General features: G+C 41.0%; 1 protein-coding gene across 4 annotated transcripts in view; it reads right to left on the bottom strand.

Moving 5' to 3' along the window:
• Window positions 1–27,469, bottom strand: part of tsnare1 (T-SNARE Domain Containing 1) — a 155,118-nt gene that overhangs the window by 36,709 nt on the left and 90,940 nt on the right. For 3 of the 4 annotated variants that reach the window (XM_028975440.1, XM_028975443.1, XM_028975444.1), the window contains 2 exons: window positions 23,136–23,291; window positions 12,035–12,107 (listed from right to left, as the gene is read on the bottom strand). In XM_028975440.1, coding sequence (XP_028831273.1) covers window positions 12,035–12,107; window positions 23,136–23,291 — 229 coding nt within the window. Of the gene's footprint in view, window positions 1–6,695; window positions 6,944–12,034; window positions 12,108–23,135; window positions 23,292–27,469 lie in introns of those variants that run through there. The other variant, XM_028975441.1, reaches the window with a different exon arrangement.

The raw sequence follows: 27,469 nt of genomic DNA, 5'->3' as shown, positions 1-27,469 counted from the left end.
AATCCAGGATTCTCACATTATTCTCCAAGATGCAAGCTGGTATGTCACAGGAAACGTAGAAGAAGGACATGTTGAAAACCACATTATTTAGCTGTTCTAACATTAGAATACACATACATATAATGACTGTTAACATTTTGAAGCTGACTAACAATCGATTGTTTAAGCAAACAATGCTCATTTAGTGCCTATAATTAGATAATGTGATGGTGAGTCTTTTAATACTTTCATAAAATGAACACAGATTTACCTATTAAACAGATTTACCTATTAAACAGATAAATGCTAATAATTTCTTACTACTCCACCATGACTGTATAGTACTTATTGAACACATTTATGAAATACTTAATGACACTTAAAATCTGGGTCTGGGACCTGTTGTTTGTGTATGTGGGATGGGCGGGGACGTCTGGGAGACATCATGGGTTTAAAAAAACAGGGAAGAGATGTCTGCAAAGTTTGGGTTCTGGAAGTCGGTGTGTAGCTGAAATAGGTGAAATTCCCCTGGGGGGGGTCACGGCGTTTGGTACGTTCCAATCAAGGGGGCAGAGGCTGGGAGATAAGAGAAAGGCTAGGGGAAGTTTCCTTTTTTGTGCTTTATTTCTTTGTGCTTTTCGAATTTCTGTTAGATGTTTGGAGTTATTCTGTCTTTTGATGTCTATTTTGATTCCTGTACTGTTTGATAGGGTAATTTTACTCTCGGTTTGTATTTCCTGAATTGTTTGGGTAATTTAAAGGGACTTTCTCCCACCAACTCTGGACCCTCACCAGTTTGCGTACCGTAGCAATAGGAGCAAAGAAGATGCAGTCTCCATAGCGCTGCACTCTGTACTCACACACCTGGACAAGCAAAACACGTAAACACAGATGCAGCTTGTTGATTTCAGCTCAGCATTTAACACTGTCATCCCCTCTAAGTTAATCACTAAACTTAGAGCCCTGGACATTAATACCTCACTTTGCAACTGGATTATGGACTTTCTGACCAGCAGACCACAGCATGTAAGGTCAGGCCACATCCGCTCCACTACCGTCACGCTCAGCACTGGTGTACCACAGGGCTGTGTGCTGAGCCCCTTCCTCTACTCCCTCTTCACCCACGACTGCCGACCTGTGTATGGATCGAACTCTGTTATTAAGTTTGCAGACGACACCACGGTGATAGGTTTCATGGACAACAACGATGAGACTGACTACAGGAAGGAGGTCCAGCATCTGGCCGCTTGGTGCACAGAAAATAATCTGCTCCTAAACACGACCAAGACCAAGGTGCTCATTGTGGACTTCAGGAAGGAGAGAAGAGGCTCGCATGATCCCATCCACATCAATGGGATGACTGTGGAGCCTGTTACATCCTTTAAGTTCCTGGGGACCCACATCTCAGAGGACCTGTCCTGGAGCATTAACTCCTCCAGCCTGGTCAAGAAGGCTCACCAGCGCCTCTTCTTCTTGAGAACATTAAAGAAGAACCAGTTATCCACTACCATCCTGGTGAACTTCTGCCGCTCTACAATAGAGAGCATCCTCACCAGCTGTCTCACAGTGTGGTATGGAAGCTGCACTGTTGCTGAGCGTAAGGCCCAGCGCATCACAGGGACTCCACTTCCATCCATTGAGGACATCCAGAGGAAGCACTGTCTGCGTCGCGCTCACAGTACTCTTAAGGACTCCTCCCATCCGGCCCACGGACTGTTCTCTCTCCTGCCTTCGGGCAGACGCTTTAGGCTACCACGGACAAGAACAGCTTTTTTCCCAGACCTGTCTCCTTGCTGAACTCATGTGCCCCCCCATACACTCCCGATAATCACTGTACTACCCATTTTTGCACATGTTTGCATATAATCATTGCACTGACTTTTTTTATAAATATGTTCATATTTATTTTCCATCTCCTGCACATATCTCTTTATGTATATACATAACTTACCTGTATCCTGCACTTGCTGCTTATTGCACTTCTGGTTAGACCTTTCGTTGCTGAGTACTTGTACATGTGTAATGACAATAAAGTTGAATCTAATCTATTCTAATCTAATCTAATGGTTGAAGAGTTTGGTCTACCTGTATTAACTTGAGTGAGTACTTTTTACGCCATATGGAGATCTTCCGAAAAAATATTTTGTTTTTCTTTACTTCATTTTTTTTTTTTTTTTCGTGGTGGCTGTCTGTTATTTTGGGATGTATCTTCCCCTGGACAGGTGCACCGGAGAAGCCAGCCCTGAACGTGCCCTGCTGACGCTGATTCCACCTGCGTGATTGGGCCTTTGATATAACCAGGCAGCACCGGAGATTGGGAGAGTGGTTCTCCAACGTGGGGGTTCCACGTCTCCCCTCTGCCTGGTTTGTGCATTCATGTTGTGTGTTTTGTGTATGCAAACAGGAGTGTGATGTATCTTGGAATCGCCTGCAGGATAACCGTGTGCAAGGCGTAGGACTTGTGGAGGAGGGAGCAGGGTCAAGCAGCACATTTTCACACCATGTTTTACACACAGTCATGTAAAGTTAGTCATGCGGTTGTGAAGTTGTTTCATTCATTCTTCGTTAAAGATCACATCACATGCTGTGTCTCTCACACTCTCACACACAATGATGTGGGTGGTTCTCACCCAGCACCCTACACACGATCTCTTGCTGTTAAATAGAAGTTAGTTATAGGGTATGCATTTGTTGTTACTGCACCAGTCTGACGGATAATATTTAGATGTTGGCTAATATCTATTTGAATACCAAGTAGAACATAATCGACAATACTGACGTTGCCTGGTGGAAATATAAAAATTCTACTTAAAAAGTAGTGCCTGTGGCGGCCTGATCTGAGTACAGCGGCGCTGCGCGGTGCGGCCCCCGGTGGCCTTATTCTCTCACCCTGGTCATTAGTTGAACTTTGACCGTGACGTGTTTCCGCCCGACCAATAGAATCAAAGAGGTGAGTGACGTTTCTGCCACTTCTAAACACACACACACGAACCGGGGACGGAGGAAAATCTGATCCTAACAGTGTCAGAGTGTGCAGAGATCTACAACACGACATTGTTGTCTTACCCGGAGTTTGAAAGGTCTGAAAGCGACCTTTTCTTCAGTGAGCAGAAACACGGTCTGTGTCGCCACGACGTCTGAATCAGGTGTTGCTTCAGGTTGTAACGGGGTTTGATCGGTGTTTAGCGGGGGAAACTCTGATCAAGCATGCAGAAAAAGGAGGCCCTCCGGGAAGTAAGAGAATCTCACACCGCTGCATCAGGACCGGGGCAGACGAGTAACTCCGCCCACTGCATTGTGACGTAATACCAGTATATACGACTGTTACAAGGTGATCATGTGACGAAGTAGAAACTGTATGGGATGCATCATAATGCATTGATAATCGTAGTCGAATCGAATCGTGAGTGCAGTAATATCAATAACACCATGTTTGCAATCCCTCAAACTATTACAACAACAACATTTATTTCTTACATAGCCCAAAATCACATACAGTATGTCTCAATGGGCTTTATTACAGCAGTGTTATTATTTTATTTAATTTTTTTTGCTTAGAAAAGATTGCCCAACTAAGTTTTTTGAATTAATTTCACTTATTCTTTTTAAACACAGGTATCTATACTTGCACTTAAGTAAAGAATGTGTGTACGTTTGACACCTCTTCCCATAACATGTGCATGTGATACAGAATAACTCTTAATAATAAATAATGAACTCCTCTCCATATGATCCACTTGTCTGATATGTAAAAAATGAACCCAGCTCATTGAACGGGCAGATCCTATACATCTGGATACAGAGTGACTGACGATAGACTATTTTTAATGTGCAGGAACAGTTGATTTCTGAAGTGTTAAAGTGCCCCACAATAGCCAATCATTCTTTTAACATCTTAAACTAAATTAAATCATAAAACCTTCCAGTCAGACTCATTACTGTTGCACAACATATAAAAATGTCAAATTTATAACCTATTCAAAATTTTCACAAGTGACTACTTGACACTTGTTTGCTGCATTGTATATCCAGAAATAAAGATCTGCATGCATGCGCACACACACACACACACACACACACACACTTCAAACAGCAGTGCTCTTTTTTTAATTATTTTTTGCCTCTCTCTGGAGCAAATCGTCTTATCAAGTGGCGGTACTGCCACAAACAAGGCAATGAAAACAGAATTAATTTTCATGCCTGCCACATCCCTAATTTATTTGGGAATTACAGGAACACGTTCCTTAATGACTGCAAATGAACAGATGAACAGACCCTTCCAAATACACAGGAGGAATGGAGAAACTGTGCAAAGAAAATTACAGAGGGAAAATAATTTGGGCATTAAACAATCATAGCTGTGAAGCAGGGAAATAACACTCTAGACGTCAAAGGCACTTCCACCAAAGTAAGCCAAACACATACCAGTTGTTGTGATGAACCTACACAGTAAATGAACCTACACCTTTTTCATTTAGGTGCTCAAAATAAAGGCACAATTCTCCCAGATCGCGCGTTGCCATGGGGAACCTTTATGCCGCCGAACCAGAAAAGCCATGCTGAAAACATGAACTGCATGTATGCGTAACTGTGAAACTATGGAATGAATAATGGAGCTGAATAATGAATAATGGTCCCTCACTCTTTTTACAATAGCCATAAAACTAAAAAAATTAAACATCTTACAATTCCTGTTATGGTACCAAAACACATGTGTGAACACTCTCAAAACAAGCTTATTGCTGTACTTTTTAGCATAACTGGGCCATATTCACAGCAGAGTAATATAAAATGGGCACTGGCTTTAGTCTTTAATGAGAAAATAAAAATGAAAAACAGTGATCCATGTTAGAATTCTGCTTCTTAAATGAAGTGCATGTTATATCGGATGGGCTTTCCTCAGTCTCCTCAGGAAGTAGAGACGCTGCTGGCGGTTGAGCTGGTGTTGAGATTCCAGGAGAGGTTCTCCTCCAGATGATCTAGTGGCTCCTCCGTTGTCTTCTGAAGTCAACAATCATCTCCTTTGAATTGTCCAAATTAAGAAGCAGATTGTTGACCATACACCAGTCTGTCAGTCATTGCACCTCCTCTCTGTTTGCTGACTCATTGTTCTTGCTGATGAGACCCAACATGATGATGTGGTTGGACCTGTGCATCGCTGGGTCAGTCGTGGGTCAGCAGGGTGAACAGCATTGGGCTGAGCACACAGCCCTGAGGAGCTCCAGAGCTCAGTGTGGTGGTGCTGGAGATGCTGTTCCCAATCCGGACAGACTGAGGTCTCTCAGTCAGGAAGTCCAAGATCAAGTTGCAGAGGGAGATGCAGGGTCTTCATATGTTTCATGAACAGCCTCTCGAAGCACTTCAACATAATGGGTGTAAGTGCAAGTGCAAGTCTTCGGCACAGGAACAATGGTGTTGGCTTACTGAGCTGATTAGATAGCAGTTTAGAATTGCACATAATTATTACATAAATAACAAAAAGCTAAGCTTAACTGCACTGAATACAATCGATGGGGTAACATTCAAAAGTTCAAAATGCAGGGTAAAGGCAACTAGGGGCAGAAAGCTGAATGGAAGAATTGAGAAAAATGTTGAAAAATACTTTCAAATTATTAGCAATTAGGCCAAATGCCTAAATTCCCCAGCCATTTCACAGATCAGCATGTATATGGAGGTGCAAAGACTATGTCTGAAACTTCATGTAGTTTGAGCTGACATAGCATGTATGATGTATGCAAATGGGTGTGACAAAAATGGAAGCCAAGTGGAGCAATAGACATTTACATACTGACACGTCAGTACATTTATCAGCATGTTACATTTTATGCAAATTTAGCAAACCAATCTTCTGGCTTGAACACCCGTGGCAAAGGAAGAAATGAAATAATTAGAGAAAGGGCCTTAAGGATATTTAGTTCGTTGCATTAATACACACACGCACACTCACACACATACACCACCAAGGGTGTGTGTGTGTGTGTGTGTTTATTTCCATGCTCATACAGATGCAACTTTCAGTACCAGCATTCAGTTGTCAAACTAAACTAAACAGCTCATTAAGATCCCAGGATCTAATTAGAGAAATAATTTCCATTTGTTTGCTAATAGTGGCACAGGGTTATGTTTTTCATGGCTGCACATGGTAGCACAGAGCTACTTGCATTCTCTCTGAATTGCCTGCACTCCATGGACCCGTAATTATGTCAGTGCAATGCATTAGTCTGTAATTTTGCTTCAACAAGATATAGTACTATAGTACCTCAACAAGATATAGTACTTATGATGTTTAAGGACCACATCAATTCTTAACCCAAAGTCACAACCAGTGCTGCACAAATATAGAGAATTCCCCATATCATTCATATTTATACTATATTAAATCAGCATATAATTACATTATGTTTATTAATTGAAGGTTTTAAGTAATAACAGGTGCATCTTAATAAACTTGCCTGTTAACTTTAAGTTTGAAATTAACTTCAAATGTGTGTTGCTTATGTGTGGGTACACAGACAGAAAGAACCAACAATCTCCTGCTATGAAGAAATTCTATGGGTTTATTTGTTGTTTCTTTCTCTTCAGGCATTGGCACATTCCAGTATCCCATTGCTTCGAAGACCATGGATTATGCTGTCTTGTACACAAATCTGCAATGATGATCTTTTTCCAATCATTATTTAACAGTGCTCAAAACAAATAGTCAGTTTGGGGTTCGGGTGTCATATACTGCATGCAGATTCTTTTGCATGTGCTTTTAGAACATGTTAGTAGAGTGCATCCAGAGTATTCACATGAAAAGGTTTACTTGAGGTTTTGGCAAATTTATTAAAAATAAATGATAAATCACATATTTTTAAATCACAAATAATTATTCTCTGTCTTGTATCTTGCTTCCCCTTGTCATCCATGAAATGTTTCTGCAGCTTAATTGGAGTCCATCTGTGGACGAACCAGTTGATTGGACCTGATTTGGAAAGACACAAAAAGTCTATATAAGGTCCCACAACTGACTTTTCAAGTTAGAGCACAAAGCATTAAGTTAAAGGAATTGTCTTTAAACCTTTAAACAGGTTTGTCTCAAGGCACAAATCTGGGGAAGGTTACAATAACGTTTCTGCTGATTTGAAGGTTCCAATGAACACATTGGCCTTCATCATCCATACGTGGGAGAAGTTCAAAAGGACCAGAACTGTTCCTAGAGCTGGCCAGCAACTTAAAATGAGCAATAGGGGTAGAAGTTTAAAGTTTGAAGTGAAGTGATTGTCACATGTGATACACAGCAGCACAGCACACTGTGCACACAGTGAAATTTGTCCTCTGCATTTAACCCATCACCCTGAGTGAGCAGTGGGCAGCCATGACAGACGCCTGGGGAGCAGTGTGTGGGGACGGTGCTTTGCTCAGTGGCACCTCAGTGGCACCTTGACAGATCAGGATTCGATCCGGCAACCTTCTGATTACGGGGCCGCTTCGTTAACTGCTAGGCCACGACTGCCCCTTAGTCAGGGAGAAGGTCCTTAGTCAGGGAGAAGACCAAGAACCTGACGGTCACTCTGCCAGAGGTCCACTATGGAAAGAGGAGATTTTTTTTCCTAAATTCAGCTGTTGTGCATAATTACAGCCAATTTTTTTTTAAGTCCCACAATTATATCTCCCCAGGACATACCGTTTCAGTCAAATGAAAAAATAATTGAGGCTATAATTGCTGCCAAAGGTGCATCAACAAAGTATTCTTTTTTATTTTAAATTTAATACATTTTCCAAAACTTCAAGTAAACTGTTTTTGTGTCGTCATTATGGGGTGTTGTGTGTCGAATTCTGAGGAAAATAATTTGCTGAGAATACTTTCAGGATGCACTGTATGCATTACAATGCTAATAGAGATACTTAATTTCTTTTTTTTTTTTTACTTTTCACAGGTCCCAATTATCCACCACGGCAACCGGGGTGGCTCAGGGAGCCACATGCAACCACTGAAGAAGACCAGCTTTCATTTCATTTCATTTACAGCATTTATCAGACGCCCTTATCCAGAGCAACTTACAATCAGTAGTTACAGGGACATTCCCCACTGGAGCAACTAAGGGTTAAGTGTCTTGCTCAGGGACACAATGGTAGTAAGCAGGATTTGAACCTGGGTCTTCTGGTTCATAGGCGAGAGTTACCCACTAGGCTACTGCCACCCAGCATAAAATGGCGGCTAACCATGCAGCCATATGTGTTTCACTAGATTGTTACTCACTGTTTGACTTCTTTGCTACTACTTGTTTGACCCACGAATCTTGAACTCTCTTTAACCCTTGACTCACGCTTCCCGGAATACCCTTGCTGTGCTTGACCCTCGCCTGTTCCCTGAACAGCTCTCAGCTCTGTGATTCTGCCTGTCTGATCTTGCCTTTGCCGAACCCTTGCTATCTGACTACATTTCCAATCAACCCCTACGGCGTTGCCAACTCCCCACTGGGTAGCAACACTTGTGCCTGACATTCCTCTTCCTGTCACGCATAGACTTGCAGTTCATCAGTTCATACATTATTTTTTAACAGACTTATTAATTGGTTCAATTCAATTACAGTCCACAGAACCAATTAAAAAGCCAGTGACATATTATTATGATCACCATTGATGATGGTGGTAGTCGCCTAGTGGGTAACACACTCGCCTATGAACCAGAAGACCCAGGTTCAAATCCCACTTACTACCATTGTGTCTCTGAGTAAGACACTTAACCCTGAGTTGCTCCAGGGGGACTGTCCCTGTAACTATTGATTGTAAGTAGCTCTGGATAAGGGCGTCTGATAAATGCTGTAAAATGTCAAATGTAAATGATCATAATAATATTCACAACATATCAGAAGATTGGCATTTTCTTTATAGCATGTTAATTTCCCAGCGTCTGCAAGGAAATGCAGGTGGGCCATAAGAGGTGATTTTATAATTAACAGATTTTGAATTTATATTCAAATATGAATTAAATACTTTTTTAGGGTTTTATAAAACTGGGTATTTAATACATGCTGAGCGGGGTGACACACAAAGAAGACCGTCTTGACCCTTCCAAACCACAAACCCTGGTTCTCCGCTAAGCTGCACAACCTGGTGAAAATCAAGGACTCTGCCTTCCAGTCCAAAGACAAAGAGGCTTATTCTACACCCAGAGCCAACCTGTCATGGACCATTACAGAGGCAAAGCGAGATTATGCAGAGAACACTTCATGTCTTCAAATGACACACGCCGCATGTGGCAGGGGATCCAGACTATCACGGGCTACAAGTCAAGCAGCAGTGTGTGACCAGCAGAGCAGAGTGTGCTGACCAGCCTGCAGACATCTTCACAGATATCTTCAACACATCACTGAGTTCAGCTGTGGTACCTACCTGCCTCAAAACCTCCAAGATCAAGAAGTCAACTGTGTCCTGCCTCAATGAATACTGGCCCAAAGCACTCACACCCATCCTTATGAAGTGCTTTGAGAGGCCGGTTGTGAGATACATGAAGAACCAATTTCCACAGAATCTGGACCCACTTCAGTTCGCCTACTGGCCATACCGCTCCACAGACGATGCAATCTCGTCTGCTCTCCACACAACCTTCTCCCACCTTGACAAAAAAGAAACTTACACCAGAATGCTGTTTATCAACGTCATCCCTCAGAAGTTGGTGAGGAAGTTGGACCTGCTGTGAATAAGCAGCTGGATCAGCTGGATCTTGGACATCCTAACAGACAGGCCTCAGTTTATGTCTATAGAAAATTACACCTACAAGATCTTCAGACTGAGCACAGGTTCCCCACAGGGATGTGTGCTCAGCCCACTGCTGTTCACTCTGCTGATACACAACTGTGCTGCACAGTACAGTTTGAACCACATCATCAAGTTCGCAGATGACACAACAGTAGTGGGGCTCATCACCAACAACGATGAGTCTGCTTACAGAGAGGAGATAAAACATCTGGTGGATTGGTGCCGGAGCAACAACCTGACTCTCAATGTCATCAAACCCAAAGTGATGGTTGTCAACTTCAGCAAGAAACCGACTGTCCCCACCCCACTGCATATCGATGGATCTGCTGTTGAGATCGCCAGCAGGGTGAAGTTCCTGGGTGTGTCTCCTGGAACCTCAACACCACCTCCACCACCAAGAAAGCACAGCAACGTCTGCACTTCCTCAGGGAGCTGAAGAAGGCCTCCCTCCTCCCATCATTCTACTGAGTGACCATTGAGAGTGTTCTCTGCTGCTACATCACTGTCTGGTTCCACCAATCTCCCAGCTCTACGAGAAACACCTCATCCGTCGAGCTCAGAACATAATAAAGGACTCTTACATGCCCTGTTCTCCCTCCTACCATCTGGCAGACTGTTCCGCAGCATCAGAACTGTAACTGCCAGACACTGCAAGAGCTTCTTCCCCCAAGCAGTCTGAGCTCTCAATGCTCTAAAGAACACTGATAAACATTTTTATTTTATGATTGCGCTACGGGGGGTCTGTGTGAAACATTATTTCAATACACGGTATACTGTGTATACTGTTGTACTGACAATAAACCAATCTTGAATCTTGAAAAAAAAAAAAAATATTATATATATACCTCTCCCACCTTGACAAAAAAAGACACTTACGCCAGAATGCTGTTTATCGACTTCAGCTTAGCATTCAATATATATATAAAAGGCTCTCCTAAGACAGGAAGCGGAATCATTATTATTTTCAATTGGTCAGTGGAATGGTTCAAGCCTCTTAATAACATTATTGTTTTACATGCATTAAAAAAGGTCTTTTCTGACCTTCATCTTTCCTCTCCCCAGCCTAGATCAACCATAATACATCAGAGAGCACTCACATCCTATTTGACCAATCAATAAAGATCTGTTTGAGCTGAAAATAACTTCCTGCAGGCCCATTTAAGGCCAATGTTTCCTAAAGGCTTTTAAACACAAGTGACTTGAAGAAAACTCTTTCAGGGAAAAAGGGCATCTGCTTCCTTCATTTCTTTCCATGTGTGTGTTCAGTTCTCACACACAGCAGAGCTGGGAGAGCATTCTTCTCAAAAATAGTAGGATGGAATTCTGTTCCTACATCATTAGATTATGTATGTTCCACAGCTTGGATGCATATTCATGTACGGACAACATAAGTAGTGAAACTGAGGAGAAAAAGACAATGAGAGTGAGGGTGAGAGTGACTAATAATGTTCTGTTCCATTTCTTAAAATGTCATCAGTGAAAAGGGAAGCAAGCTCTGCTAATTTAGTTAATTTTAGCTTTGGATTTATGTGCACCAGCTCTTCAGTTGCTAAAATATGTTGGTTTTATTCATCATACATTTTAATCAGCTTTCCGATGTCCCTTAGTTCCTTAGATATAAGAAAAATGTGCTAAAATACAATTGCTCAGTTTAATATTCAGTTTATAATTTTTCTGGGTGTCCCTAGATTTTCTTTTCGGCTTGTACTCCACCACTACCAAGTGCATAAAGTGCAGAGATGTGAGTGTGGAATGTTAAGCTCATCTGAAGGGCATTTAAAGGGCAAGTGTGTTCAGATGGGAATTCTTAAAGGCCCCTTCAGGAATTCGCCCAGCATTCATCCTCTGGAATGAAGGTGGGATACACACAGGATTAATTAAACATGAACGACTAAAGGACAGTGCAACACCAGGGAACTAATTAGAATACAAATGGAGCTGTTCCATCTGGGAGAAATTTTTAAAAGAGCATGAAGAGGGGAAACAGTATTTAACTCAAGCATGTGAGTAGACACACACGCACACGCAAAATTGTATTAATAGACCCTAATCAGATCATTTGATCATTTCACAATATTTTCTCACACATTTTCTCTATTAGACTTTGAACCAAATAACTCAGACGTTCACAATAATAAATTACTAAGGGTTTTTCCATCTCTGCCAGCCTATAGTTGGTTCTATGGGTTGTTTTTCCACTATATGTATTGTTTATGGGTCTTCTCCATAAAGACATGAAGACATGATCAGAATTTTTTGGTGTTATTTTAGGCTCATTATATTTGAGAATATATATGAAGAACAAACTCACCTATTTTGTCTCCGTGCTCATGTACCATGGTAGCCAGATCCTTCATAATCTGAGAAACATCCAACATGTCCCTCTGTGGAGAGTGAAAAACAAGCACGTCAGTGTGTGTTAGACAAAATAATTTATGGGGAATTTTCATGTTGATTACACCCTCTCTGAATTGAAAATGATGTGATGTGACATGAAATGAAAATTGAAGAGGGGGAGAGAAAGCATCTTCACCACTATTAATTAACAAAATTATGGAAGATCTATAAGACGCATAGACCTCTCTGTACTGGACAATTTGGACAATTTGGTATCCGAATTAGGTGACTTTTGTTGATGTAATATCACATCTGTAAAACAAATGTCACCCAGACAATGAGATTATTATTCTATAAAATTGTTTCTCTCTTTTGATTTAAAATTTATTTTCAAGTATTCAAGTAATATGAATCTGTCCTCTGATGACAAATACTTTTCTTTTTGCGCTCCTGTAATCATGGGTCCAGATTACACGCGTAACAAGCACTGATGAAGATTTCCAGTCTAGGAAACTCCTAATCACTTCAACACACTTTATTACCAAAGTTAAACCAGGTAACGAAAGGCATGAAATTACAGTGGGAGGAGAAACGGCTATAAAGAAAAGTGTATTATGGATGAGCTCTCGGCTCCAGATCAATTCTTTGTGTATCAGCTCGAGGCAACATAGAGCTGGCACAAAAATGGCAAGTCTATCTCTGCCCTGCAGGAGCCCCCTCTCCCGCAGCAACCCCACAGCAATGCAGCTGCACTCTATAGCCCAACCCACCCAGCCATTCATCACAGGTGCATGGGATTGTTCAGGAAAACTGGCAACCACCCTGGCTCCTGGCATATGCCATCTGGCTGGAGCCAAAATGGTCTCTGGCAAACCAAACTATGCTAAAGACTGTTGTTTCTCCTCCACCCCTCTAACATCTTTGGGCATTTCTCTTAGTCACACAGCAAAAGAGAGGGGGAGGGGGTGGATGAGAAACATTCATTTTAGCTCAGACAGTCATGCAGCATGACTGAATCAAACAAAGTAGAGAACAGGACATAGAAAGGCAACATTTAAAGTGGGACATAGAGGCAGGCACAATGAAAGCAAAGTGGATTCCCAGATAGGAAGGAGTGAAAGGCAGACAGTGATGTCTAGCGTGAGAATGTGACCCTGTGTATGACCCTGAGGCTTCTGGGCAGCCCACAGGCAGAGCCACACCAATCTGCATGTTTTATGAAGCCACAATCCTTCACATTTACTCAGACCTGATGACTGTGAGAGTATGTGGAACATGTGTGTATGCATGCACTGTTTTTAAGATGTGCATGTTATATGCTCGGTTCTGCTTGGTTCTCATTAGGTTTGTTACAGAGTCAGAAAGCTATTCCATTTGTATATTCGTTTGCACAAAGTTATGTCTGGTGTATCCTCTTGAGACCTAAGCTTTTGTTTTTGAGTTTCTGGAGGCATCATAAAAGAATACTGCTGATCTTGCCACCATCTTGTTTTGCTTTATGTTTTATGTATAGTGCTCATCTGACCATTAGAGAGCAAAGAAAAAGTCCCTGAATAAGGACAGGTTTAAATTAAACAGAATGAAATAGTTATGGAAAAGGGAAGCCAAGCTGTAATGTCCCCATGTGAGGATGCAGGGACAACATTTTCATACAACATTTTCATTGCATGAGTTAAAAGGAGTTTAAAAAAGTATATCCTGGGTATGTGTTATGTAAATATGTAGGTATGCATGTCTGGTGCCTTTCTCCTCACTTCCATAACTCTTTAAAAAGTTATACTGAACATTGGATCTGTCAATATGTGAAAAGGTGTGGTATGTGTGGCTTCAGTTCCATCCTCAATTCAATGAGTCTTAAATAAGTAAGCACTGTGCTTGCCCAACTGCTAATACACTAACAGGGGCATTTCCCACCCACGCAAGGCCCCGCGGAACACTCTGGAGGCCCTTGATGTGGGATGCAAGAACTTCAAAATAAACGTGCACTTAATGTACCAACAATGTGTGGTTTAAAAATAAAATGTGAACATGTTCCCTTGAACTACCCCAGACTGAAACATCAAAAAATACATGCACTGTTATGAGTGCTGCAATATAGATGACAGAGATGCCTGAAGGAAAATTATGACAAATAAAGATTTAAGTAATTTCATTATTTCAGTCGAACAATAAATCATCTTTTATGATGTATTTATACTCTCTTCATAAACTGAATTTATTAAGTGAATGCAGTTGACTAAGAGATCAGCACAACTTGTTACTTGCTCTTTGGCTAAATATGCTAGAAATTATGATTCAGAGCTTATTTGCTTTAGCACAAGCAATTGCAACAAAACCACACTGCTGCCTGTCTAGCTTAGACTATATTTATGGTTTCAGTTTTCAGGCATCATGATATTATTTTGAAAGTGAAGCAATTGCCATTGTTAAACACTGCATCACAGCACACAGTGCACAAAACGAAATGTGTACTCTGCTTTTAGCCATCACCCTCGGTAAGCAGTGGGAAGCCATGACAGGCGCCCGGGGAGCAGTGAGTGGGGACGGGGTTTCGCTCAGTGGCACCCTGGCAAATCAGGATTCGAACCGGCAACCTTCTGATTGCGGTTCTGTTTTTTTACACGCTAGGCCAACTACTAATTGTAATTAATTGTAATTATATATTATGTTTTATATAATTATATATAAATAGATATAATACTATAATTGTGTAAATATATATTGTAACATTTTAATTGTTTCTCTGATAAACACACAGATTTCAATTAAAAGTGTGCCCTAATGAAACCAGGAGATGTCTGAAAAACAAGATGCTATAAGTGACACCTACAACTTACACAGTCTACTGTACATCTCCCTAAGAGTTTGTGTACCATATAAGACCTACCTTTGCAGCTACATGAACACAATAGACCCCTAAACCTTTAACATAGTTTACACAAAAAGCACAGATTACACTGCCAGTCAAACAAATAAACCATTTTTGGACATTTTTTTTAGAGATGCAACAAAAATTTGGCCTCTAAAAACAGCAAAGATTGAACAGATTATGGTTTTGTGTAGTTAGATGTGCTATTACAGACATGCCTATGGCTACCATTATCTTTTACATATTTTATGTCATTAAATTTCACTCACAACTACTTTGTGTGTAGTTGTGTACAGCAGTAAAAGAATATTTGCATATCCAGGATATATGAAATCAGTGTTTAGGTAATGTAGCATTGTAGTTTAAACATTGCAAGACACTGACTTAAATAACAGTGGTGAGCTGTATGAGCCATAATACATTTACATTTACAGCATTTATCAGATGCCCATTTCAAGAGCTACTTATCCACAGTTACAGGCACATTCCACCCTGGAGCAACTTAGGGTTAAGTGTCTTGCTAAGGGACACAATACCAGTGATATGTCATGGTTGCCGTGTCGGATGGGAGACTGAAGATAGACGCAGACCAGCTTTCAGTCTATGCTGAACTGTGTGGTTCCAGTGAAAGGGTGAGAAAGGTCAGGATGCTGTGGGACAGAAGCTAAGGTGGACCAGTGGCAGAGTGCTTTGAAGGCTTGGATGTTGTCAGGAGTCATCTGGAAAGGGCGTGGTGATGGCTTTGTGAGAGCAGTGCTGCGACTGTACTGGATAAAGCATCGATAGAAGTTCGCAAACCCAAGGAATGTTACAGCTGCTTCAGCGTCATGGATAGGGGCCGTGGTTTTGAATCCTACGAAGGCCTGTTAGGTTTAGGAGGGCGATGACAAACGAGCTTCCACCCACTCAGCGGCTTGTCCGGTCAGCAGGGAGAACAGCAGGGCGATCTGGGAATGAGATGAAGGGTAACGGCTTGGCTGTAATTAATAAAAACCTTGCCACTCCCATCCACCCTTTTCCAGCGCTTGGGAAGCATTAGGCAGGGCTATGGTGGGGGAGAAGGAGAAGGCAGAGCGTGAGCCACCGCCGGAGCGATGACACTCGATGACGATGGCCTGCCAAGAAACCATACCACACAATGCAGTGAAGTTCGAGGAATTAATAATAGGCTCAGTCATTCTGTCACAGGGCTGTGGTGTGACACGATGAAAGAGCGAATGTCGGAGGAGACGTGGAACCAAATCACAAGATGGCGCAAAGTGATGCTTTTAGCTGCAACCCCCTCGGAGGCTGACGCTTGCATATAAAAACACAACAAACACGGACAAAGGATCATGCTGACTGGAGATAAGAAGGGTTGAGCTGGGCCCGGTCATTGCCACATTAACAAACAATGACTGAGCGCTGGTCGGCTAATTAAATGGAAAACGAGCCACCCGGTTCTGCGTTCATGCTGCCACGAGACCGAAGTCAAGTGAAAGAAAAAGTCATGTTAGATGAATGTCAACTTTTCACTATGTAGAAAGGGGAAGCTGTTTACATAAAAAAGTGTTGTATAAGAGTGATGAATAGTGCTACATTGAGTTGTAGACAGAGAATTAAGTTGCAGTTCAAAGTGAAGTGATTGTCATTGTGAAACACAGCACAGCACACACAAGGAAATGTGTCCTCTGCTTTTAACCCATCACCCTTGGTGAGCAGTGGGCAGCCATGAGCGCCCGGGGAGCAGTGTGTGGGGACGGTACTTTGCTCAGTAGCACCCCACTCAAACCAGCAACCTTCTGATTATGAGTCTGATTCGTTACCCGCTAGGCCACCACTGCCCTCATTGCACACTAAAGGGAGTAACCCCAGTAATTGCTGCAATAATTAAAAAAACCTTTAATGTGAGAGACACGCAGTCCTTTGGAACTCGACAAATTAGTGGTTATAATGGGCCTCTCTATACTTGTGGAAATATTCCATTCATTAACAGCCATTTCCATCTACCAGTCATGTAAAATATAATGTCAGCAGAGCATTAAAACTTTGAACAGCAAAACATATTATATTGTTACCCAGTCTATTCAGCAGCAAAAACTTCAAAGTCTATTCCAAAAGTAAAACCTACATTCCAGCCTATAGCAACAAAAAGAAAGTCATACATCAACAGCCTGTGAGAGTGTTATTAATTAAATTATGTGCAAGGAATCATGAAGTAAGAGGAAAGAAGTAATTTTATGACTCCTATAAACCATGTGCTGTTTCAGAGTTTAATATCCCAGTTAAAAAATGTGGCATATTTATGCAAGCCTGATATTGGCCAAACAATGGTTTCAGGTGCAAATGAAACATTCACGTTCTTATTTAATTTCTAATTATTTTAAGTCTGTCTGTATCCCCAAGTACACTTATATGACTTTCCAGAAGCCCCTGATTTACAGAGTGTAAAATGAGGCCCAGCGGCAGCTTTTTTCTTTCACATTTTTCTCCTCAGCATGCTCTTGTTGGGAGTTCACCCAGGTTTGTTCTGACACGTCCCTTCAGGTAATGCCTCCAGAAATTATGTATGCCCCCTTCCAGTGTATCCCTCATCACCAGCTGTCAGCAGCTGTCATCCATCCATTCAGCTGCTTCTGCTGCCTGCTCAATTCTTCCTAGAATGGGTCTGATTCTCAGCCTCACTTCCTTTATGTCTTGTTCTGTTTATGACTTGTTGATTTGATTTGTCTTGTAAGCTAATGTTTATTTATGAATGCAATATATATATATATATAACTTGCAATTAGATAAAATAACGGAGTACATATTTTATTATGTATTTTCATATTCTTTGAGGCACGTTTTGTACTGCCTGTGATACCAATATTTAAATATTTAAAAAAACTACTACATCAGTTACAGTGATCAAAAACAGATATAACTATTCTCAATGAAAAGCCTAATATTTTAGTATTTAGTAATATTTGACTGTTGGTATACATGTGGTAAAAAGCAACTGTAGTGTGCTGTAGTTTTACTGTATCTGTGCATGACTCAATGCAAAGTTAAATATAATGTTTGAAGATATTCTAGAAAAAGAGCCCTCTGGGTGGCACTGCTTTGTAAGATTCCTGTTAAAGCCATGAACAGATTGAGCTGTCAGTCAAACTCCTAGTCTCTTTACTGAGCTTGCAGACGATGCTGCACTGAACAAAGGCAACAACAGCAAGATGGCTCTGCTCTCTTTTGCATGTGTCTAGCCTGTCAGACACATGCTGAGGTGAACAGAAAGGATTGTCCTGCAGGGTTGCAAAACAAGACAGGTTGCACAAGTGGCTATTGTCTCACAGAAAGTGAAATCCTGGGACTGCATGCTCCATTTGGCATTGGCATGTATGTCTCAATAGGCTGTGTTTCTCACCCATTGTCTGGTCATAATACCATATATGGCTGTTGCTCCCATTTACTGGCCATTGATTATGGGCTTAATTTTTGTTTTAAGCATGACTTGGATAACCAGGATGAAGTGCAGATATGTGTACACTGATCACCCACAACATCCAACAAATAGCACTGATTATGTCATTACAACAGCATCTGCCGAGGGATAGATCTTAGGCAGCATGTGAACAATCTGTTCTTATATTTATATTTATGGCATTTATCATACGCCCTTATCCAGAGCAACTTAACATCAGTAGTTACAGGGACAGACCCTCTGGAGACACTCAGAGTTAAGTGTCTTGCTCAGGGACACAATGGTAGTAAGTGGTGTTTGAACCTGGGTCTGCAAGTTCACAGGCAAGTGTGTTACCCACTATGCTTGTACCAGTCTGTTCTTGAAATGAATGCACAAATAATTGACAAGAAAAAGATTATGAATGACCAGATTGTGATCCTAGACCACCAGGTCAGAGTGTGAGTTCCTAGTATGCATTGGTTAGAATCAAAAGTCCGTAGAAGATCTAACCAGCAACATTGCCTTTAAACCAAATGTAATTCATGCCACCTTCATTTGATGACCTCAGATCCTTGAAAAACAGAAAGCACACTTACTTGGCTCCCTCTCATGTCTCCCTTCACCACATGGAACCTCTAGAGAGGATTTTCCCATTTAAATCAAAATGGCGTATTTAGTCAGTGAAGTGCAGTATTGTGGATTTTTTCACCCACTGTGTTTGTTGTTTGATCATGCTTCACCCTGATCACTGCCAATTTACAGTTTTTCATTTACACATCAACAGCCTACTGGCAGGGAACCCAGGATGAGACAGCCACTACTCTCTCTCCTTCATACGATGTTAAATCTTCTCTTAACTGTGCAAAACTAGCTGTAAGTAGGTGAATGTAGCTACATTTGTTTTAATTTTTATAATGGCCTTTAAAGGCCTGATGCACTTAGCCATATTTATACAATTGAACTTGAATTTGTTGGAAGGAAAGCTTCACAATACCCAGCCTAGTCTAAGCAGATGGCCACTGGCTTAGTTTGACCAGGTAGAGAATGGCAGAATGCAATGCTGTTGCCTGCTGTCTCAGTGTGGCCAAAATATCCGTCTTTCAGCAGACTCCCAGCCACCATGGAGCCCTAGGCAAAGCCAACTCAGGCCATCTGTTCACATTTGCTGACAGTCTGGCAGGATAAAGCAGTCAGGGGCTGGTGGTCATTTGGGCCGGTGTCAGTTTCCGACAAAAGGCTTGACTATGTTTCCCAAGAGGAGCAATGATGGGCATCATTATAGTGACTCAGCTGATGATTTCAGCACATTTTGAGGCCTAGGACATGGTCCATATCTGCTATGAAACTAGCTGCACTCCAGTGGCTGCTGGTCTTTCAAACAGAACAGACTCATATTAGGCCTACATAATACAATTCATTATGTTACATGAATTCTGCCCTCTGTTCCTTTATTAAACCATTATAAATTTGAGCATTTATTTTATGAAAGGGTTGGCTATTATGTGATTGGACACTTTCAAACCTCACCTCTAATGTGATTCCCCCAAAACATCAGTAGCCCTGGTCCCAGTGAGGGAAATGTGATGCACTTTTTAATCAATATGCTGTCTGGAAGCTGAGAGCAACATCTCAGTGTCACTCTAAACTAAATTGTACCGAACTGAATTTAATTACTTCATATTGAACTGAATTTGATCTGTTTTAAAAATCTGTTATTATAAATACATTTAATTAAATGTAACCCCTAACCTTAATGCCAGTAAGATATTATTGTACTTACAATATTTTCCCTGAAACATAAGGTAGAAGTAATTTTCATAAGACAGCTGCAACACAAGAAAATTATAAAATAATGAGATCCACAGATTCTAAAGACAGTAGTCAGTTAAAAGAGAGAAAGCAAATCCACGTCCACAGACAGAAATACAGTCTTCTCTTTTCATCACCTGTCTCCCAACACCCCCTTCCCCTAAAAATGTGTTCAGGGCTGATATGAGATTCAAAGCACATCTCTCTCAGTGGCCCACTGGTGGTGGAGGCCGGCTTGAGTGTCACTGCCACAGCAGAAAACTCTTAAGCAGATTTGCACACATGCTTGCTGCCTCAAAAATGATGACATTTTCTCGCAACTGGCGGCAAAGCGCTTAAGTGCGAGATGTCTCTCTCTGCCCTTGCTGAATAAACGGTTTATGATGTAAAAATCAAATGCTTCCTGCCCAGACCCAATCCAAAAGCTTCACCACTTAAAGCATGCAAATGCTTGTGTGTGTGTGTGTGTGTATGTGTGTGTATGGGTTTATAGAAGTGAAGTTTCTCGGGCTAATTTTAGGCACAGAAGAGACTTGTGTACAACATATGTACAGACAAACATAATATTGTTAAATGTCATTCACAGTATCTTTATCTCCCTCCCTTACATACATACACACAATCAATATTTCATGGCTACAAGATATTCAGTTATACAGCCCCAAATCCGCACATAGGGATTACAATCTGAAACTTTTTTATAAGACAATCCTCTCCTTTTATTGCCATTGGCATAATGAAGTTTCCAGAAGCAGAAATGGGGAGTCATAATCCCGAAAATTTTCTATCATAATTTATATTTGGCCTAAGCTGCATTTGGGGGTCTTGCTGGCAGTGATGTGATGGGGTCATTCATCCCTAAAAGTATAGTATTAATTAGCTTTTTATCTGAACATTCACATTTTTGTGCTCCAAGAGGAGCTTGTGCCAGCAGTGACCACCACCCTGCTGAAGCCAAACTGGACCAAAGGACAATTAAAGAGGAGTGTGAGCATATTGGTACGACAGGCACGTCGTACAAATTTCTCTCCTCTGTGGGGCCAGGTGTTGTATTCATATTCCCCTTGAAAAGTGTCCTCTGCTGCCCCAGGCTTTTTTATGAGAGCGTTTTGATGAAATGGTTGGCCAGTGGATGAAGGTGGCAGTGGTAGGTGTAGCTTTCTAAGAACACCCTTCCGTTCTCTCTCTCTCTCTCTCTCTCTCTCTCTCTGTGTGTATTTTCCCCTTCCCTTCTGAAAATACCATAGGATTTTATCATTGGGAAGGTACATCTTAATTCAATTAGAGCACGTTACTATCCATACTGCTGCTCATGTAGACGAAAAAAAAGAAGGGATCCGCCTAGCACAGCAGTGCAGCAGCATCAGATGGTGTTCTGTGTGTGTGTGTGTGTGTTTCTGTGTGTGATGTTAATAACTTTTTTACATCTATCAACTTTTTACATCTATTACATTATCAAATTAAATACATATATCACCAAAATGTTAAAAATAAATATATGACAAAACATTACTGTATAAAAGGAACCACTCGAATTCAGACTGAATCATAACTGACTGAGCTGAATGTGCTGAGCTGCAGAGCTGGTGACAGACGATTACATGGAAGGATTAAAAGGATGTTCTATACGCAGCATGTGTATGTGATTAAGAATCAGCACTTCTGCTGTGGCAGGTGTCACCATCGCTGTCCCTACAGTGGCAGACCGACCTCTGAGAATCAGTTCCAATAAAGTCCTTTTAGACATTTTTACTCCTCCCTATTAATTTGGTGGGCTCACATCAGCTATAATGGGCTGTCGACTCAGGGACAGGCTGTATCAGTATGACATTACTGATGTGTTTTAATAGCTGCACAAATTGTCACTGGATGTTGTGTTCATTTAATGAAGACCAGTCAGGTACATTCACATGAAGTCTTCATCTATCCTAACATTACAACACATTTGCAGCTTTCTGATTGGACCACACTGATGTACACAATGGCTATATGACCATGTCATCTGCATTTTACGTCTGTCTGAATGCACATCTGTCTGAGGGCAGAAGACATTTTTACAACAGCTGTTTGGTCAAAGACAAGACAGACTCCCTGAGAAACCCTGCATTGCACATCCCAAATGCTCATGAAAGCTGACAAACTGTTCGCCTGTGGTGTCAAGCCACAAAATACAAAAAATAAGCACACCAGCTCACTCAAAGCAAGCAGTAATTGGCTTGACCGTGCAGTCTTCTAAAGGACGGATAGTTGATAACACAATATAAGCTCTCCAAAAACACACACTTGTCTTCTACTGTTATTAGTATTATTGAATGAGTTTGGAGCTGTTTCCTCAAGAGAAAAAGCTCCTCAGAGCGTCTGATTTATATTTTCCAAATTCTCATCATAATTATATCATAGAGAAATCACAAACACTCCAAAAGCCTCTGCACAGACCACAAAGTAGAATTTTGTTGAACTCTGACTGCTGTGTTTTTTTGACCACAAATCAAAGTGAAACCAAGATGGGGGAGATATTGATTATAACAGTAATTGTGCGTTGATCATAGAAATTTAATGCAACCTTATTATCACAGTTATCTAAAGTAATGAGGTAAGTTACAAACATATTATGTGATGGGATCATGAGGTGAAAGTGAAGTGATTGTCAGAGTAGTGTGAGGGGACAGTATTTGGCTCATTGGCACCTCAGTGGCACCTTGGTGGTTCGGGATTTGAACCGGCAACATTCTAATTATGCATCAGTTTCCCTAGCCGCTAGGCCACCACTGCCCCGTGGTGCACAGTGATGTTGTTAACCACGCCTTCTTTTTGCACTGAACCCTACAGCAAGAAAAGTGCTTTCACTTATGTGTGTTTGTAAGAACGCATAATCATTTTCTATCAGTAATGAAAGCCTCTCTGACCTGTTGTCCCCAAAATGTTGTGAAGTGCAGTAGTCCTGAGATGGCAGGATGTTTGTGTATGTGTGTTCACCTCAATCTGCAGCAGGGCCTCTTCTCTCTGGTGAAGGGCTTCAACATCCTCTTCACTGATCTCTGAAAGGAAGGCCTGACTGTCCTGCTCCACACCTCCAGTTGTCCCAAGCAGTATGTCGTCCTCACTCAGTTCTGTAAAAGGTGTCGGTGGACTCTGGGCACACACAACATCCACAATGATCAACAATGCTTGGCCAAATGTTCTTAATTATTTACAAGAAACGTGAACCAACTGTAAAAATATACATCCATGCTCCTGACATAACTAGAGTGTGCAATTAGAGGGGCAAAAAATGCATATGGAGTTGACAAGCAATATGATGCATATATATGCATATTTAACAGCACCACTCATCACTAACATTTATTATTTCATTAACACTCAAATCTGCATTTCATTCTCTTTTGGGACAACAAATAGAAGCTATTTTAGCAGATGGAGAACTGGAATATGTGGCCGTTGGTCAGCGAGACCATTAATTTGATTTTCTAATTTTCATATTGCATATGCTTGACATTGATGGAGCCCTGACGTGGGTTTAGCCTCTTCCTTGAGTGAATCATCCCGCTTCCTTTAGTCCCTTCTCACTATTACTCACACTCTCTCCAGCTAAAGCCTCTTTTTCTTCAGGGCTATTTACATTTACGCCATTTATCAGACACCTTTATCCAGGGTGACTTACAATCAGTAGTTACAAGGACAGTCCCCCTGGAGACACTCAGGGTTAAGGGCCTTGCTCAGGGACACAATGGTAGTAAGTGGGGTTTGAACATATTACTTTTTGGATTTCTGGTTTACAGGAGAGTGTCTTACCCACTACTACAGTTGTGGTCAAAGTTTTTTGCCTTTTTGTTGGTAATTTGCATATACTCCAGATGATATACTATCAGATGAAAGTAAAGGGAATGTCAATGTCACTGCAGCACAGCACACGGTGCACACAACAAAATGTGTCCTCTGCTTCTCACCTGCAGTGGGCAGGCATGAAAGGAGCCCGGGGAGCAGTGTGTGCAGACGGTACGTGCTCATTCAGGATTCAAACCCACAACCTTCTGATTATGGTCGTGACAGACCAGCCGTGACAGACTGGGAACATATCCTCTCGGCTGCGGTGGTTTCTGATGAATTGCAAACTCCCTTGTTGCCATGAAAATGAACTTTATCGGCAAAAAAACATTTCCACCGCATTTCAGCCCTGCCACAAAAGGACACGCTGATCCTCTTGTTAACACAAATGAGAGTGTTGAGGAGCACAAGGCTGGAGATCAGTCTATCATTGTTCTTTCTCTGTTAACCCATGTTACTTCCAAGGAAACATGTGCAGTCATCACTGTTGCATAAAAAGTTCTTCACTGGCAAGGATATTGCTGCTACTATGATTTATGGGATTCACAACCATTTATGGGATCATTAAAATCTTCAAGGACAGAGGTTCAAGTGTTATGTAGAAGGCTTCAGGGTGCCCAAGAAAGTCCAGCAAGTGCCAGGACTGTCTCCTAAAGATGATTCAGCTGCGGGATCGGGGTGTCACCGGTGCAGAGCCTGCTCAGGAATAGCAGCAGGCAGGTGTGAGTGCATCTGCATGCACAGTCAGGTGAAGACTTTTGGAGATGGCTTGGTGTCATGAATGGCAGCAAATAAGCCACTTCTCTCCAAGAAAAACAGCAAGGACAGACTGATATTCTGATAAAAGTACAGGGATTGGACTGCTGAGGACTGGGGTAAAGTCATTTTCTCTAATGAAGCCCTTTTCTGGTTGTTTGGGACATCTGAAAAAATGATTGTCCGGAGTAGAAAAGATGAGCCTGTCAGTCCTGTCTTGTGCCAACAGTAAATCATCCTGAGATCATTCATGTGTGGGGCTGCTTCTCATCCATGGGAGTGGGCTCACACAAAGAAAAGAAAAACCCACAACTTCTGACAAACTCCAAACACTTTTTATGAATAATAAATATATTATTAATATATTTATTATTCATATATATATATATTATTATAAATATTATTAATAACTTTTGCCTATGACTGTACTCCTCCTCCTACCTACACTTTTAAAATACATATGTCGAAGAATCCAAGCGCAGAACAGAAATGGTGATTATTTGAAATGACATAAAACACAGAATGAGACCTGGTACATAAAAAATAACCAATAATGCAAACTAAAGAAAGGCAGAAGGATATTCTTTGGAAATAACATTGGAATAACATTTTAATCCCACTATTTAAATCCACTGATGGTTTCGTAAACTGACGGGTCGAAAGACTAAAACACATAGATGTACATGGAAGATGAGGAAAATAGAGATCTGAAGGTTTAACTTTCAACATTTGAAAAATAACATTCATTTGTTAATTAACAGCAACTATTCAGAAAAAAGAAAGAAATATGATGAATTAAGAATTATTTAATGCTTTAAAAAGGTAAAATAGAGTATTGAGTGCAGTTTAATGAAAATTTACACCATAAAAATCTAATATGAGTCAGTGTGTACTTTTCATAATTTTAATGAATCAATTTTAGAGGAGTTGGATACAGTTCAGCACTTTTAATGAGTAAAAGTCTCAGAATTAGAAGAGCGTCAGGGACTCAGCATGGGGTTGGAGAGTCTCTGAGACACCAAGTGACAGATTTGACAAGAACAATACTGAGAAAATAATGTTAATAGACATACACATCACAAACATCATAAGCATCAAACAGCTTTAGTGCAAAAAAAGTTAAGAAATCTATACAGCGAACTAAATAAACAGCAGCTTAACCCTCCTGTTATGTTCGTTTCTTAGGAACACCAATAATGTTCCTGGGTCAATTTGACCCGGGACATGTTTACTTATCCAAAAGTGTCAGAAACCAAAAAATCCCAATAAACATCATTTATATTTCATTATTAACTCCATTACTAACCATTTCAATCAATATCATGGTTCAATGAGGATAATTCACTTGTTTTTCATAAAAACTGCATTTTTAAACTTTTTAAATGTATGTTGGAAATACCTACATATAAAACAAAATAGTTTTACATGACATTGATGATTTAAAAAAATTATTTTTATGCATGTTTAATGCATAGCTGGTGTTTGCATCACATGCTGCCCAGATTTGTATGCCATATTTGGCTGGTTTGGAAGGCATATGTTGCCTAAAAGGGCAGCGACCTCTGAATGCCACTAGCCTTTCATCCACTGTGACATTAGGGCCTGGGTTATAGAGTAGAGGAAGTTGCTCTACCCACTTGTCCCACACTGTCCTAACAGCTGCCAGCTTGTCTCTCTCCCCTCTGACAGTCCTTGTCTCTCGATTATCGAATCGGATTACTTTGGAGAAAATGTGAAAAGTCTCCAGAGACATTGTGGCACGAAATATAGCCCTGCCTATCTCTGCATCCCACAGACTGGCTGTTGATTCATCCTTTGATTTGTAGACCCCAGCCAGGATGAGGACTCCCAAATATGCATGTATGCACTTCTCCCCCAAAACACGCCTGCCTTCTAAATTTGTCATTTCAAGAATGATTTTCTGTATTGAGTTGGTCATGACAAGCTCAAAAGCTGACTTGATGTCTGTTACACGAGTCACTGCCATCCTAGTGGGCCCTGGCACTGTCTTTATTATGTTTTCTGCAGACAGTTTTGCCTGACGCATATATGGGGATGAAGACCACTGTATTTCACCATTTTTTGATGTAAATTCCTTGGTAGGAGGAATATGAATAGAAGCTTCCTCAGTTGGCTCATAATCAGAATCATCATACTCAGAATTGACCTCAAGATGGTCTTCATCTTCAGACACATCCTCCTCTATTTCACTGTCGTGATCAAAGATTAGTTCCAGAGCCTCCTGTGCTGTCATCTGTTTATTTATGCTGCTCATTTTCTAAAGCTCTGACAGAGACTAGATCATATGTAGCTTCAGAGTGTAATGTTGTAGGACCCCCTTGCAGAGAATCTTTATATGTTTGGCTCTTCCCCTACTAAGTGATCACTCAGTGTGGGTGGAGTTTGCCTACGGGAACTTTTTCTGTTCCTGTGGGCAAACTCTATTGAGTGTGGGCTGAGTTTACCCACGGGAACAGAAAAGGTTCCCGTCAAAAGTCATAACACCTGCATTCTTGCACTTACAGATGAGGTCACTTTAACCTCCACTTTGACTGCCGGGTCAAATTGACCCGAACAGTATCTGTGTAATAGTAACATGTAGGGGGGGGTTGCACATATGTGAAATGAACCATTTTTATTTTATATGTTGATTACTGTTATTAAGCCAAGCACAAGTAGTTTCATACTGAAAAAATACTTTTGACTTTTTTTTATATATTTGTGTCACG

The sequence above is a fragment of the Denticeps clupeoides genome, chromosome 4 (genome assembly GCF_900700375.1).
Source record: "Denticeps clupeoides chromosome 4, fDenClu1.1, whole genome shotgun sequence".
Lineage (NCBI taxonomy): Eukaryota > Metazoa > Chordata > Actinopteri > Clupeiformes > Denticipitidae > Denticeps > Denticeps clupeoides.
The sequence above is the reverse complement of the archived record's forward strand: the minus strand, read 5'-3'. Positions and strand labels throughout refer to the sequence as shown.